Here is a 16,253-nt window from a genome sequence, read left to right on the forward strand (position 1 = left end):
GGAACACTGTAGGTTTTCTTGAGCATACGTACCAAGTGGTCTGTGGACCAAACAGAGGGCTGGGAGCCAGGAATTCCCAAGTTCTATCGCTATCTCTGCAGTCTCCTATGGGCTTTTTCCACAGATGGGGAGGATCTGCCTGCTGCGTTAGGAAAACAATCTGTCATTTCAGGGACCGGGGGAGAGCCTGCCTGCCTGCCAAAAGATGTCGCTCCCTGGACCAATGAAACATGGAAGCAAGGAAAGAGCCAGGCTGATGGGGCGGAGCTGCACCCATGCCCTATGCAGTGCAGACAACCGTGGGGAACATGCAGAATTCAGCATGCTTCAGGCTGGATTCACATCTCTCCTGTTCCTGCACTTGGGGCAGGGATGTGGGGAGGGAGGGAAGAGCTGGCTTGAAACCCCCTTTGCTCTCCCCACATTCTGGGCCTTGCCCAGCTCTCAGCAACAGTCAGAGCAACCCCGAGACTGCTCTAACTCCCATACTCACTGGGCCCTGGAGAGCAGAGAAATGGGCATAGCGCAGTGTGCTTCAGCCGTGCCCCCAAGCCACCCCCTAGGCCAGAATTCTGGGCCCTAATGCTTGTTCTACCTAGGCTAGAGAAGTCCCCTGCAGGGGTGGGGGTGGGAGAAGGCTGCTTCCCCCACTTTAAGGGCCATTTATGCTGCACAGAGCAACTCAAATGTAATTATCCAAAGGAATGTCAAGAGGCCTCTTGATCCTGGTCTATAAGTACCTACACAGGCGGCAGATTTCTGCAAGGGGAGGGCTCTGTAAAGCAGCAAAGGCTGATATAGATCTGGACGAATTCAAACAGGAAACAAGAAGCACATTTTTAAACAGAGGGAATTAACCATAGGAACTACTGACCCAGGAACAGGGGGTTGGGGGAGTAATCTCCATCACTCGAGACTTTAAATCAAGTTTGGATGGCATTTAATCCACTCTAGCTCGACTACCAGAAAGGGGCTGGATGTAGGAACGGCTGGGTGGGACTCTCTGGCCTGGGCTAAACAGCCTATACAGCCCCACTCACACACCAGGAGTCATTTGTGCCAGGCATATTAGGTGTATTACAGTAGTGGCAAGGAGCCCCAGCCATGGACAAGGGCCTCATTGTGCTAGGTGCTGCACAAAACACAAAACAGACAGTCCCTTCTCGCCACAGACTATGAGAACTGAGCCGTTTCCCCTTCATTCACACTTGTGAATCTCCAAGCTAGAATCTGGACCTTGAGAGACCCATAGACCTTCCCCTCTGCCCCATTTCACCCCAGAGGAGGAGATGACCAAAAGGAGCAGAGACCATTGTAGATGTATAAGGTTCAGGGCGATGCCTGACTTCCTGGGAGATGTCAGACAAGACAGGGAGTCCCCATCAGGGCAGGAAAGGCTAATCAATTTATCATGCTTCTATAGCATGATACACCTTCCATGTCCCCAGGTACAGCATCTTCGGCACCCCCCCCTCCACAGCTGATCTTCATGTTGCAAAGAGTTTTAGACAGGTAAGGCACCCCTAGAATTCTGGTGCCCCACGGGGCCTAATTGGAAATCCAGTCCTGTATATAGTGCCCACCACTGTATGAGCCGAGGGTCTTGCAACTCCTTGTGAGGTAGAACAGTGGCATTACCCCACCAGTATACAGATGGGGAAACTGAGGCACAGAGCAGCTAAGTGACTTGGCTCAGGTCACACAAGGTGGCGGCAGAGCTAGGATTTGAACACAGAGCCCAAGGCTAGTGCCCTGATCCCGCCATCCTTCCTCCCATAGAATCACAGACTATCTAGTCCAACCCCCTGCTCAAAGCAGGACCAATCCCCAAATAAATCAAAAAAGTGCCAAATCCCAGAGGTGGCTCTGCTGCATCCACAGAGCTGGGGGAAAGAGTGCAATCAAGGATATCCATCCACGGCCTCTTCGAGCCCTGCTGGTTGTGCCAAGAGGAGAGGAGAGGTGGCTGTGGCCCTGTGCTCATCCATTCCAGCCATGGGGCACTGCGTTTTCTCCACAGCAAGCAGCACGCTCCAGCGTGTTACCCAACGGCCTTCATACCCGAGTATGACCAGCGCGCAGGTAAACCGAGGGGGCAGGGTGCACAGATGGGCCAACACGGGTTCTTAGCCACTCACCTCCAAAGGTATTAAGAAAGTCGGATTCATGCAATAAAGGCCAGATTCCCAGGGGGGAAAATCCGTATGGACACCAATGGAGCAATGGCCTGTTCACACCAGCTGGGGACCTGGCTCCTCTGTACCTGGCTCTCGGAGCAGCACGGTGCATCTCCCAGCACTTTACGTACGTTTGTGAATGAAGCCTCATAACCTCCCCAGGAGATAGATGTACATTTCTCCCCATTTTACTGGTGGGGAAACTGAGGCACACAGCAAAGACGTGACTCGCTCAGTACTCAAGAGCAAGTGAGTGGCAGGCATAGAACCTAGGTGTCCTGACCCCGGCTTATAGATCCCAGGGGTCCTAACTCCCAGCCCCTTCTGCTCTAACCACGAGACCCCACTCCCCTCCCAGAGTCAGAATAGAACCCAGGAGTCCTGGCTCCCAAGACTGCACCCAAAGCTCAAAATCACCTGAATACCATTAGCCGCCAGCCACCGATTCCCCTGGTATTCCTGGTTTCTGTGCTGGATTCCCCACTGGACCCCAGGTATCCACCTCCCGTCCATCTGGAGGCGCTCCAACCCACTGAGCACCATACTCCAGTTCCTCATTGGCTCCAGCTTAGAAAGCACATCACTGATGGGAGGTGGATTAAGAAGCCCTTAGCTGCAGCAGTTAATGCCCAATCCTTCCCCCACATCACACGCATGGTTTCACCTACCACGCACCCAAGGGCTACAGCAGGGGCAGAGCGCGCAGGTGTGTATGGGAGGCAGGGGCAGCGGCCGGCTGAGCCGAAATCTCAGCCCGAGGAAACGGGCACAGCGGCACAAGGGAGTTCAGAAGCAGAAACGTAACCGATTCCTCAAGCAGCAGCAAGGAGCCACCAGCGAGGTGGAATGACCCGCTCCTGCCTTTATTAGAGTTCATCGAGTTTCAGTGAATGTGTTTGAACATAGGTAGGAGCTGGCGAGCCAGCCGTGTGCTTCTGAAGCGCTCAGGGTGCTTTGCCAACGGATAGCAACTCCTGCCACGTCACAGCCAGGGAAACTAAGGCACCGGGAGAGTCCCTTAAGGTCACACACTGAGGCAGGAGCAAGCATGGAGAGTAGGAAGCCAGGAGTTCTGGCTTCCTATCCCCTGCTCTAACCACCAGACCCTCACTCCCCTCCCAGAACTGGAAACAGAACCCAGGAGTCCTGGCTCCCAGGCCCCCTGCTCCGACCACTAGACCCCACACTCACCTCCCAATGCCAGGAATAGAACCCAGGAGTCCTGACACCCTGGCCTCTCACTCTAACCACTAGGCCATGCTGCATCCTGTCCAAGTCTCTGCACCTTCGTACAGATGACCCCAGAGGCTGCTCTTCTCCTCCCGCGCGGGTGAGACGCTCTCGGGCTCAGCTCTTCCCGTTCTCCCAGCGTGCCGCAGGATGGGGTCTCCGCAGCCTTCCATGTCTGGGCCTCCCGACCCCCTCATTAATTGTGTGTTTCACAGAACCGTTCTCAGGCACGAGCCTGGGCAAGGGGGAGGGAAACAAACTTCTCCCTTCACTTCCCCTTACCCAGGAAAATGGCCGTTTTCAGCACCTTGGGGACGTGGCGGATGGTGAGTGACACACGGGTTCCCCGGAGCAGCTCGTCCCCGAGCGCCGTGCTGCAGGCCGCCACGTTGGCCACTTTCTCCGTGATGGTGTCGGAGGTGGTGGGTTGAATCCCGTGCAGGTAACGGACGTACATGTCCTCCTGCAGGACCAGGAGGCTGCGTGGCTCCAGCAGCAGGGACAGGAAGTGGCGCTGCTCCTCTGTCTGGGGCGCAGGGACCTGGGAAAGGACAGCGGAGCACATTCAGAATGAAACCCTGGCCCTTTCTGCAGCTGCTTCCACAGAAGGAAGGATCTCAAAGCACCCGAAGGACGTCAGTAGTTTAAGCCACACAACCTCCCCTGGATGTTGAGAGCACCACCTCCATCTTCCAGATGGGGAAATGGAGGCACAGACAGGGCTTTGCCTAAGACCACATAGTGAGTCAGCAGCAGGACTGAGGAACAGAACCCAGGAGTCCTGATTCTCAGCTGCCCCTGCCCCCCAGCTCTAACCACTAGACCCCCACTCCGCTCTCAGAGCTAGGAACAGAAGTCCTGATTCTCAGGCCTCCCCCACTCGTTCTAACTACTACACATCACTCCCCTCCCAGAGCTGGGGATAGAACTCGCGTCCATGTGGACAAACTGGAGAAAGTCCAGAGAAGAGCAACAAAAATGATGAAAGGTCTAGAAAATATGACCTACGAGGGAAGATGGAAAAAACTGAGTTTGTTTAGTCTGAAGAGGAGAAGACAGAGGGGACGTGATAACCGTTTTCAAATACACAAAAGGTTGTTGCAAGGAGGAGGCAAAAAGATTGTTGTTCTTAACCTCTGAGGACAGGACAAGAAGCAATGGACTTAAATTGCAGCAAGGGGGGGGGGGGTTAGGTTGGACTTTAAGAAAAACTTCCTATCATGGTGGTTAAGAACTGGAATAAATTGCCCAGGGAAGTTGTGGAATCTCCATCATTGGGGATTTTTAAGAGCAGGTTAGACAAACACCTGTCAGGGATGGTCTAGAGAATATTTAGTCCTGCCATGAGCGCAGGGGACTCGACTAGACGACCTCTCAAGGTCCCTTCCAGTCCTCTGATTCTGTGATCTCCCATAAGGTGGGCCGGGGGTGCATGCGTGCGCACCTATAAGTGCATCATCCATAAACTGTATGAGAGAGGAGAAGGGAGGTGTATGTGTGTCCTGCTGTAGCAGTTTCTAAGCCAGATGAGCTAAAGCACCACAAGATCCGTGCACAGACCAGCCCTGCCCCAGCTTCGCTTCATGCACATCAAGGATCTCACTGCAGGGAACACAACTGTGGTTATCAGTTTCCCCGTAGCGCCTCAGGCAGAGACTTTCAAAGCTGCTCGAGAGATCTGGCCCTCAGATTAAAATAAGCACGAATTGGTTATCTCAGTCCGCTGATCAGGCTCCACTGCCCGTGGCGCTGAATACACAGAGTGAACAGACAGTCTCTGTCCAGCTCAGGTCCTTCGATACCACAATGAGGGCACCAGCTGAGCGCCTCACAGTCAGAAATGGATTTACCCTCACAACCCTCTACAGGAAGCAGGGGGCTTCTACTGGGGCAGGGGCTGCCTTTCTGCTCCAGGTTTGAACAGCTCCAAGCACAATGGGGAGTTCCTGGTTCAGCACTGGAGCTCCTAGGTGCTACCGTAAAACACTTAATAGCAATAAAAATGTACAGCTCCCGGCACAATGGGGGCTCCTGGTCCATGACTGAGGTGCCTAGGCGCTACTGTAATACAAATAATATCACCACCTTACAGAACTGAGGCCCAAAGAGGCTAAGTGACTTGCCCAAGGTCACACAGAATGACTCTAGCAGAGCAGGGAATCAAACCTGGGTCTCCCAAAGCCCAGGCTAGCTCCCTAACCACTTGGCCATCCTTCCCCTCTGTTCCCTGGGTGTCAGGCATGTGCTTCCGCCTCGATAGGATCGGGGCCTAACGAATCACAGAATGACAAATCAGAAAGCGGGAAAGCGATGACACTCGAAGTACAAACAGAGAACTTTTGGCATTTTCTCAGCTCCCTTTCAGATACGCGGATCTCAGGGGCTGGTTGAAACCGCTCCAGGCACATCTAGACGTGACTTGTTAGCAGAACTGGGGAAATGTTGTCAGATAAATCATTTATTCAACAAAAGATGAGATTTTAGTCGATCAGAAACTATTGGCAAATTTGTTGCGAGTAGTTTTGGCCATTCATAAAATTGGGGGGAGGGGGAGCGGAGCTGCTGCTGCCACCACCACTAGCACCCCCATAATGCCCAGCTCAGTGGTTACACACATAGGACAGCCAGGTACAAATTCCCGCTCTGGAACAAACTCCAGACAAACTTTTACGATTCACCTACAAATTCCAGATTCGGTTTGACCCACGCCAAATTTGTTTTTGATTTTTCAGAACTGCCACCAAACCAAAGGGGGGAAAAGAAACCAAATCAGTTATTCACCGGACTCTGTTTGCAATTCCTTCTGTGCTCACCTGCTCGCTGTCCGCGTGCTGCCCCCTGCTGACGGGATGGTAGAAGTCCAGCAGCGTGTGTGATCCCAGGCTGATGGTGGTGACGGTGGGGAAGTACAGAGGTCCATCTTCATGAGGCTAGAGGGAGCTGGCATGTCAGACTGAAAAGGGAAGGATCACACACATACACACACACACACCCCTCAGCTCTCCTCTCCAGTACCAACCATGAAATGCAGGAAGACATGGCTCTCAACACCGAAGACACGTGGACCAACCCGTCACCCGCAGGCCCTGCTGCTGAGAAGATGCCTCTCTGATGTCACCAACCTTCGTAGCCAGTGCACATGGCAAAGCCAGGAGTGTGAGCGGGGTGGACATGCCCTAGGCTCGCATGTCACTGGTGCTCTTGCTCCACTCCCAAGATAGAAACACGGCTGTGGAAGCAATCCGCTCTCTCAAAGCGAGGCTGGGGTTATCGAAAGGTGTTGGGATTAAGAGACGACATTGGTAGCCAGGAGTCCTGACACACAGCCCCTCGGTCTAGCCACTAGACCCCACTCCTCTGCCAGAGCTGGGGACAAAACTCAGAAGTCCTGACTCCTACTCCCCTCCCATGCGCTAACCACTAGACCCAACTCCTTTCCCAGAGCCAAGGATAGAACCCAGGAATCCCAACTCCCAGGCTGCCCCTGCGCTAACCATCACTCTCCTGGGAAAACCTAGTCTTGGCTATCTAGACTCCATCCCCCTGAAATCTCCAGCCAGCAGGATCTGCCACTGCTGCAGGATTTGCCCCCAAAGACATGCCTCTGATCAGGTCAGGTTCTGTGTCTGCCCCTCCTCCTTTGCCCCCACAGGGCAGGAGCCACCCTAAGGTTGAGTAACGGAGCAGCTGGCCCACGGGTAGTTACCATGATCCCCTGCCCAGGGAGGTACTCGTTCACCAGTACGTGGTTCGCCAGCTTCCCTCCAAACGCTCCGAGGGAGGAGATCTTCTCGGCATAGCTCTGCAGCCAGGCGGGCAGCTTCTCCGGTACCATCCCTTTGGGGTGGGGCAGCCCTCCTGGGAGGCAGAGAATACAGAGAGGAGCTGGCGATGAAAGAGATCCAGCTGGTCCCATCTCACCCAGAGCGCTGGGAGATCCATGGTTGAAAAGCACTAAGCAAGTGTTACGTGACATCCCCCGCCCACCCCACTTGGCTGGATCACCCCGTACAGGCCATACTCCAGGCGTTCAGCCAGGCTTGGCTTAAGCACCGTAAGCAATTCCTCTCCCACCTTCACCTTCATGCCTGCAACCAGCAAGCCCCTAGCTCCGCAGATCAGCAGATCTCAAAGCGCTTTACAACTTGCACATGGGGAAATTGAGGCACAGAGCAGCCAAGTGACTTGCCCAAGGTCATCCAGCTGGCCAGCGGCAGAGCCGGGAATAGAACCCAGGTGTCTCGAGCTCCTGCTTAGTGCTCTGTCCTCTAAGTAACACTCTGTTTTCCCTCTTGGTTGTCACTTAGGTGCTCCAGCCCCTGGACCATTTTTACTGCTCTCCTCTGAATTCCCTTCCAATTTGTGCCCAGAACTGAATGCAATTGGCATATTTATTGGGTATATTATGGTAGCACTGTGGTGCCCCAGTCATGGACCAAGCCACCATTGTGCCAGGCGCTGTACAGTGCCAAGGAGCTGACAAGCTAAGTAACACCCCTGAGTCCATTTACCCCAGATCCGACTCTCAGCTTCCCGGCCCAGTCACATTTGGGGGTGTATATGCACCCCCCTACCCCCAAAACCACTATATCCTCCTCTTTGATGCTACATCCCCCTGCAAACTCCCATGCAACTAGCTGCCCTTCAGTCATTGCTGCTTCCCGCTGCGGATCACTTCCCACCACCCTCCAGAGGTGCTTTTGCCTGGAAGCGGATTAAACCCCGGACACACAGTGGGGTCAATAGGGAAGGACGCAAGCCAGAGACATCTTTGGAGAACACTGGTGGAGGAATCTGGGTCATGCGGTCCCAGTGAGGAACCTGGGCTTCGCTCCCACCTGCCACTAATCGAGCTCCATTTACACAAGGAGAGGCTTCTGCAGGAGATCCACATCCAGCCACACCAGGAAAAACCTAAGCAGGGATACCAATGAGCAAAAGCCTTAGCCCTTAAGAGAGGCCTGGGTTACTTGACTTGACGGATGTTGAGCTGTCCTTGAACAATAAACATGTCCTTTGGGAAAGGGACTGAAAACCAACACCGGTGGGAGCTTCATTGCTAGGGAGTTGGCCTGGGGCCTTGCACGAGGGTGGGGAAACTGAGACAGGGTCCGCCGCCAGGTTTGGAGAGTTCTTGTCTCCTCAATCCTGCAGCCAGCCAAATGACATTCCTTCCCTCCCTGATGCAGGCTGCTCGGCGTGATTTCCAAAGGGCAAAGCTGACACATACAGATCCTGCGCTGAGCCCAAACTAGACCATCAGCGGAAGTGAATTCCCCAGTTCCATGCACTAAACGGTCCCTGGTGCAGTGGGGGTCACCTGGGGGGCCACAAGCCTGAGCGCCAGCGATGGGGTTGGAGAGAACTCACCCCAGTTCTGCAGCTTTCTTCCAGACAGCTGGGTCCACTTGGGTTTGGGGGCAGCATAAACCTGAGGAAGTGAATTCAGGAACAGGATGAGATGCTGGAAGGCTTTGCTTGAGAGGGGAAGCACATTACAGAGAAATGATATGGGAGGCACAAAGTATTATTTACATTAGTACCCAGAAATGCCAGCTCTACCCCACCACACCCCATTGTGCCAGGCACTGCCTAGCCACAGAGAAAGAGACCATCCCAGCCAGGCAGAGCTTATAATCTAAATAGACAAGGCAGACAAAGGGCACGAGGGGAAACTGAGGTTCTGAGGCTAAGTGACCCACCCAAGACCTCACAGGCAGTCTGTGGCAGAGGAGGGAATTCAACCAGGGCCCAGGCTAATGACCCAGGGGCATCACATTATATGAGCCTGTCCAAGGGGCGGGCGGGCGGAGGGAGAGACAGAAGCAGAAGCAGAAAAGTAAGGATGGGCCTGAAGCACAGGGAGTGGGCGATGGGGCCAAGAACTCTTAATATTTAGAGGAAGACTGGTCTTGCGGTTAAGACCCTGATGAGAACTCAAGAGATCCAGGTTCAATTCCTGTTTCCACCACAGACCCCATGGGCAAGGCACTTCCATGCTTATATCTGTAAAATAGGCATAACAATCTGTCCTGCTTACTGGGGCTGCAAGGTCTTTAGTCCAGGTCTGTGCAGCGCCTAGCACAATAGGGTTCTGATCTTGGCTGGGACCTCAAGGTGCTACCATAACACATATCATGAACTTAAGATCTCTACTACATGGGAGGTGTCATGTGGATGCCGGATCTACAAAAGCTGCGTACATCTGTGCACTCGGGGTCTGGGACTGAGAACTTCGTTGCAGAGAAGTGATATTAACAGCCAAACCGCCTGCCTTTATCTGAGTCAACCAGGAAGTTCTTCACTGGAAGAGCAGCGTCCACCAAGCACTGCGTGTCGTGCCATAGGAATAACAAACCCGAATAAAAATCTCACATACTTGGTGCAGCAGATAGGTCTCCTCCGACTCCGAGATAAAGTTTGGAATATAATAGACAGTTGGTGGAACCTGCAATTAAAACATACTACTAACACCACCACCGACTATTCATCAGTAGATCTCAAAGCACTTTACAAAGAGGGTCAGTATCATTTTGCTCAGTTTATAGAAAGGGAAACTGAGGCACAGAAAGGGGACGTGATTTGCCCAAGATCACCCCACAGGCCAGTGGCCAACCCAGGAACAGAAGCCTGGTCTCCCAAGTCCCAGCGCAATGCTCTATCCACTAGGCCATATGCCACCCCTGCAAAACTCCGTGCAAGGAGTTTGTTGGGTCTCAGCAGGACAGGTGCCCCTTACACAAAACCACCAGTAGGATCCATGCGAATTGCCCTTCTGATCCCATCACCCATCCCAAAGGTGTGGGCCATGTCAGCAGAGAACTCAATGGCTGAACACACCTTGCAGCCGGAACTCCCTTCCCACCCACCGAACAGGCCTCCCTCCAGGGCAAGGCAAGGGAGAAGCTTAAATGTTATTACGTCTATGACAGCAAAATCTAGAAGGACCAGCCGAGACAGGGGCCAGGTGCTGCCCAGACACAGTAACCGAGACCTCCCTCCACACTAACATCCCTCACAATGACAGCATGGCCACCTGTTTCAAATATCTACAAGACAACGGACAACACTGAGATACCCACCCCAATCGCCAAACTCATCCATGTCATCCTCACCCTTAACCATTATTCATTCAACACCCCTTTGTCCAGACCACGGGCACAGCTCTGGGTACTAGGATGGCTCCCCAATACGTCAATGTCTTCATGGGCCACCATGAGGAAGATTTTCTGGACAAAGGCACCACAGAACCAATGATGTACCTGAGACACATTCATATTTTCAACCTCTGGACAGATGACCTGACCTCCCACACAGATTTCCAACACAACATCAACCACCACCCCTCAACTATCAAACTGCAGAACACTCCTGCACCAGTATCAACTTCCCGAATGCCACAATCCTCATCGATGGAACCCTACAGGCAACTATCTACAAGAAACCCATGGATCAACACATCTGCCTTCACCGATCCTGTAAGTGCCTCAAACACACCAAGAAATCTGTACTCTCCGTAGCGAGGCACTCAGACACCACAGAATAAACTCCAAGGAGAAAGTCCAGGATACACACCTTAACACACTTAAAACCACCTGCACCAAACAAGGACACTCTACCAGAGAAGTAGATCGTATCCTGGAACGGGCCACCTAAATATCCCAAGCGAAACCCCCTCCAACCATACCCCTTTAGTTGTCACCTACCAACCCACACCGGAAGCCCTACAGGGTAACACTAAACAATTCCAACTCATACTCGACAACCTGAAAGAAACCTTGGCCAAATCCCCTCTTCCGGCTTTCACCCAAACCTTGCCAAATCAGAAGCAAGTTCCCCCCACCAACTCAAAGCAGCACCAGACCATACCAGAACAACAGATGCGAAACCTGCAGGCATATCTCCACTGCGATGCTAAATATTCCCTCCCACCCCAACACACCTTTCAAGGCCCCATGGTTCTTACAAATGCTCTAACAACTAAGTGGGTAAAACCAGACTATCACAACTCTCTCGAAGGAACGCTAGGGCTTTGCACCAGTGCAAAACAAAAAAGTAAAACCTCCAGTTCCCCCTCCTGCCACCTCTCAGCTACATTCAGCGCCTGGTTACCTGCTCTACACGAAATGTCTCCAGCGCCAGGATCTTGGCGTATGGCTCCTCCATCTCAAAAAAGGGGCCTGCGATGGCTGGAAGGTCCAGTCTTCTGGGTCCCCCTCCTGGAACTGTTGCAGATCCATGGAAAGGAAGCAGAGGAAGCACTATTACCTACTTGACAGCTAGCCAAGCACACACTGCAAAAAGAAGCGAGACCATCAGGGGTCTCCAAGCTGCAGGGAGAGCTCCAACAGGAAAGGTTGGCACTCTACAACAGGGGCTCTCAACCAGGGGTACACACACTCCTGGAGGAACGCAGAGATCTTCCAGGGGGTATGTCAGCTCATCGGGATCGGTGTTTCTCAACCTGGCAGGGTCACCTCCCCCCCAGGGGTCACAGGGTTTAGGAGTTTTGCAAGTGCAGGGCCAGCATTAGAGAGTGGCAAGCAGGGTAATTGCCCAGGGCCCTATGCCACAGGGAGCCTGTAAAGCTATATTACATGCCTCAGCCCCGGGCAGCAGAGCTCAGGCTTGAACCCCAGGTAGCGGCGCTTGGGCTTGACTCCTGAAAGGGGTACAGTAGTCTGGAGAGGTTGAGAACCACTGATCTACAGCACACACAGGCTTTAGCATTGTGAATGACCAACCCTTGCAATCCCCACTCTGCTTATGGGCAGGGTTATCCTCATCTTATGTACAGGGAAACTGAGGCAAAGAGAGAGGAAGCAACTTCTCCTAGGGTCAAACGGGCAGAGGCAAGAACAGAACCCAAGAGTCCAGATTCCCAAGACACTAATCTCTGACCCCACTCCTCTTCCCACCCTACCAGAGGTGGTAACAGAACCCAGGAGTCCTAACTCCCCCCACCCCCAACCAGTCAGGCACAGAACCCAGGAGTCCTGGCCCCCAGCCCCCCCTCACAAGGGAGCGAGAACCCAGGAGTCCTGGCTCCCAGCCCCCCCTTACCAGGGAGAGAGAACCCAGGAGTCCTGGCCCCCAGCCCCCCCTCACCAGGGAGGGAGAACCCAGGAGTCCTGGCCCCCAGCCCCCACCACAAGCCAGGGAGAACCCAGGAGTCCTGGCTCCCAGCCCCCCCTCACCAGGGAGAGAGAACCCAGGAGTCCTGGCCCCCAGCCCCCACCACAAGCCAGGGAGAACTCAGGAGTCCTGGCTCCCAGCCCCCCCTCACCAGGGAGCGAGAACCCAGGAGTCCTGGCCCCCAGCCCCCCCTCACCAGGGAGCGAGAACCCAGGAGTCCTGGCTCCCAGCCCCCCCTCACCAGGGAGCGAGAACCCAGGAGTCCTGGCCCCCAGCCCCCCCTCACCAGGGAGCGAGAACCCAGGACTCCTGGCCCCCAGCCCCCCCTCACCAGGGAGCGAGAACCCAGGAGTCCCGGCCCCCAGCCCCCCCTCACCAGGGAGAGAGAACCCAGGAGTCCCGGCCCCCAGCCCCCCCTCACCAGGGAGAGAGAACCCAGGAGTCCCGGCCCCCAGCCCCCCCTCACCAGGGAGCGAGAACCCAGGAGTCCTGGCCCCCAGCCCCCCCTCACCAGGGAGCGAGAACCCAGGAGTCCTGGCCCCTCACCAGGGAGCGAGAACCCAGGAGTCCTGGCTCCCAGCCCCCCCTCACCAGGGAGCGAGAACCCAGGAGTCCTGGCCCCTCACCAGGGAGCGAGAACCCAGGAGTCCTGGCCCCTCACCAGGGAGCGAGAACCCAGGAGTCCCGGCCCCCAGCCCCCCCTCACCAGGGAGCGAGAACCCAGGAGTCCCGGCCCCCAGCCCCCCCTCACCAGGGAGAGAGAACCCAGGAGTCCCGGCCCCCAGCCCCCCCTCACCAGGGAGAGAGAACCCAGGAGTCCCGGCCCCCAGCCCCCCCTCACCAGGGAGCGAGAACCCAGGAGTCCTGGCCCCAGCCCCCCCTCACCAGGGAGCGAGAACCCAGGAGTCCTGGCCCCTCACCAGGGAGCGAGAACCCAGGAGTCCTGGCTCCCAGCCCCCCCTCACCAGGGAGCGAGAACCCAGGAGTCCTGGCCCCTCACCAGGGAGCGAGAACCCAGGAGTCCTGGCCCCTCACCAGGGAGCGAGAACCCAGGAGTCCTGGCCCCTCACCAGGGAGCGAGAACCCAGGAGTCCTCGCTCCCAGCCCCCCCTCACCAGGGAGCGAGAACCCAGGAGTCCTGGCCCCCAGCCCCCCCTCACCAGGCAGCGAGAACCCAGGAGTCCTGGCTCCCAGCCCCCCCTCACCAGGGAGCGAGAACCCAGGAGTCCTGGCTCCCAGCCCCCCCTCACCAGGCAGCGAGAACCCAGGAGTCCTGGCTCCCAGCCCCCCCTCACCAGGCAGCGAGAACCCAGGAGTCCTGGCTCCCAGCCCCCCCTCACCAGGCAGCGAGAACCCAGGAGTCCTGGCTCCCAGCCCCCCCTCACCAGGCAGCGAGAACCCAGGAGTCCTGGCTCCCAGCCCCCCCTCACCAGGCAGCGAGAACCCAGGAGTCCTGGCCCCCAGCCCCCACCACAAGCCAGGGAGAACCCAGGAGTCCTGGCTCCCAGCCCCCCCTCACCAGGGAGCGAGAACCCAGGAGTCCTGGCCCCCAGCCCCCCCTCACCAGGGATAACCCAGGAGTCCTGGCCCCCAGCCCCCCCTCACCAGGCAGCGAGAACCCAGGAGTCCTGGCCCCCAGCCCCCCCCTCACCAGGGAGCGAGAACCCAGGAGTCCTGGCTCCCAGCCCCCCCTCACCAGGCAGCGAGAACCAGGAGTCCTGGCTCCCAGCCCCCCCTCACCAGGCAGCGAGAACCCAGGAGTCCTGGCTCCCAGCCCCCCCTCACCAGGCAGCGAGAACCCAGGAGTCCTGGCCCCCAGCCCCCACCACAAGCCAGGGAGAACCCAGGAGTCCTGGCTCCCAGCCCCCCCTCACCAGGGAGCGAGAACCCAGGAGTCCTGGCTCCCAGCCCCCCCTCACCAGGGAGCGAGAACCCAGGAGTCCTGGCTCCCAGCCCCCCCTCACCAGGCAGCGAGAACCCAGGAGTCCTGGCTCCCAGCCCCCCGCACCGGGGTAGAACCCAGGAGTCCTGGCTCCCAGCCCCCCCTCACCAGGCAGCGAGAACCCAGGAGTCCTGGCTCCCAGCCCCCCCGCACCAGGCAGCGAGAACCCAGGAGTCCTGGCTCCCAGCCCCCCTCCCCAGGCAGCGAGAACCCAGGAGTCCTGGCCCCCAGCCCCCACCACAAGCCAGGGAGAACCCAGGAGTCCTGGCTCCCAGCCCCCCCTCACCAGGGAGCGAGAACCCAGGAGTCCTGGCCCCCAGCCCCCCCTCACCAGGGAGAACCCAGGAGTCCTGGCCCCCAGCCCCCCCTCACCAGGCAGCGAGAACCCAGGAGTCCTGGCTCCCAGCCCCCCCTCACCAGGCAGCGAGAACCCAGGAGTCCTGGCTCCCAGCCCCCCCTCACCAGGGAGCGAGAACCCAGGAGTCCTGGCCCCCAGCCCCCCCTCACCAGGGAGAACCCAGGAGTCCTGGCCCCCAGCCCCCCCTCACCAGGCAGCGAGAACCCAGGAGTCCTGGCTCCCAGCCCCCCCTCACCAGGGAGAGAGAACCCAGGAGTCCTGGCTCCCAGCCCCCCCTCACCAGGGAGCGAGAACCTAGGAGTCCTGGCCCCCCAGCCCCCCCTCACCAGGCAGCGAGAACCCAGGAGTCCTGGCTCCCAGCCCCCCCTCACCAGGCAGCGAGAACCCAGGAGTCCTGGCCCCCAGCCCCCCCTCACCAGGGAGAACCCAGGAGTCCTGGCCCCCAGCCCCCCCTCACCAGGCAGCGAGAACCCAGGAGTCCTGGCTCCCAGCCCCCCCTCACCAGGCAGCGAGAACCCAGGAGTCCTGGCTCCCAGCCCCCCCTCACCAGGCAGCGAGAACCCAGGAGTCCTGGCCCCCAGCCCCCCCCTCACCAGGGAGCGAGAACCCAGGAGTCCTGGCCCCCAGCCCCCCCTCACCAGGGAGCGAGAACCCAGGAGTCCTGGCCCCCAGCCCCCACCACAAGCCAGGGAGCGAGAACCCAGGGAACCACCTGGCAAGTCGCAAAGGCTCACGGGAAAGGCGCCCCGCTACGGAAGCGCGAGCACAACCTCCTCCGTCTGCCTCTCGATCGATGTCCCCGCCCCCAATGAGAAGCAGCGGCTGAACCAATCAGAGGAGGGGTAAGGAGCTTTCGGCTCGTGCAATAGGCGGGGCCGGATGCAGCCAATGAGCTAGCAGCGGAGGCGGGCCTTGGGACCCTCAAGGTTCTAGGCGAGTGCGTCACACACCCCGCCCCCTTGGCCAAGCGCAGCCACGTGGGTAGGGGTGTCAGCCCATCCCCGTGGCCTCACGCCGCCCGCGGGTACCGCAGCAGCACAGCAGCCCCCCACCCCCGCTCCCTAGGGCTGCCACCCCACCTGGGGTCACCCCTCCAGCGCCAGGGTGCGGGGTGCTTTGTGGCTCCGGGGTAACACCCCTTACCCAGCATAGCACGGGGGGTACCGCTCCCACCAGCTGGGTGCTCTCTGGACTGGACCCCCCCATTTCTCCCCCCAACATGCTCCTTCTTATTTCAGGGGTTCCCTGCGACCTACCCCCCTACATCACACCATCTCCCCCCATTCTCCTTCCTCCCCACCCTGGGGGCTCTGTGTGCCCCCATTCTCCTTCACCCCCACTCTGGGGGCTCTGTGTGCCTGCCATTCTCCCACCACCACATCCTGGGGGCTCTGTGTGCCTGCCATTCTCC

General features: G+C 57.3%; 1 protein-coding gene across 8 annotated transcripts; it reads right to left on the minus strand.

The window, feature by feature from the left end:
- Window positions 1-3,364: 3,364 nt before the first annotated feature.
- Window positions 3,365-15,641, minus strand: ALKBH6 (alkB homolog 6). Of its 8 annotated transcripts, none has more exons than XM_030544495.1 (7): window positions 15,577-15,641; window positions 11,520-11,632; window positions 9,787-9,855; window positions 8,778-8,838; window positions 7,114-7,265; window positions 6,221-6,337; window positions 3,365-3,948 (listed from the first exon to the last, which is right to left on the minus strand). In XM_030544495.1, exons 2-7 carry the CDS (start codon window positions 11,571-11,573, stop codon window positions 3,676-3,678), a joined length of 726 nt encoding a protein of 241 aa, XP_030400355.1. In that variant the 5' UTR covers window positions 11,574-11,632; window positions 15,577-15,641; the 3' UTR covers window positions 3,365-3,675. The 8 variants fall into 8 exon arrangements, with proteins under 8 accessions (XP_030400355.1, XP_030400354.1, XP_030400357.1 ...); XM_030544494.1 differs by having other exon boundaries at window positions 15,529-15,640; XM_030544497.1 differs by having other exon boundaries at window positions 15,481-15,640.
- Window positions 15,642-16,253: the final 612 nt, after the last annotated feature.

The sequence above is a fragment of the Gopherus evgoodei genome, unplaced genomic scaffold, assembly GCF_007399415.2.
Source record: "Gopherus evgoodei ecotype Sinaloan lineage unplaced genomic scaffold, rGopEvg1_v1.p scaffold_34_arrow_ctg1, whole genome shotgun sequence".
Lineage (NCBI taxonomy): Eukaryota > Metazoa > Chordata > Testudines > Testudinidae > Gopherus > Gopherus evgoodei.

Coding starts and splice junctions, on each gene's coding strand:
- ALKBH6 (XM_030544495.1), bottom strand. CDS start 11,573: ATGGAGGAGCCATACGCCAAGATCCTGGCGCTGGAGACATTTCGTGTA. Junction 8,839..9,786: donor AGACCTATCTGCTGCACCAA/GTATGTGAGATT, acceptor TCACTTCCTCAG/GTTTATGCTGCCCCCAAACC. Junction 6,338..7,113: donor TCCCTGGGCAGGGGATCATG/GTAACTACCCGT, acceptor AGCTCCCTCTAG/CCTCATGAAGATGGACCTCT.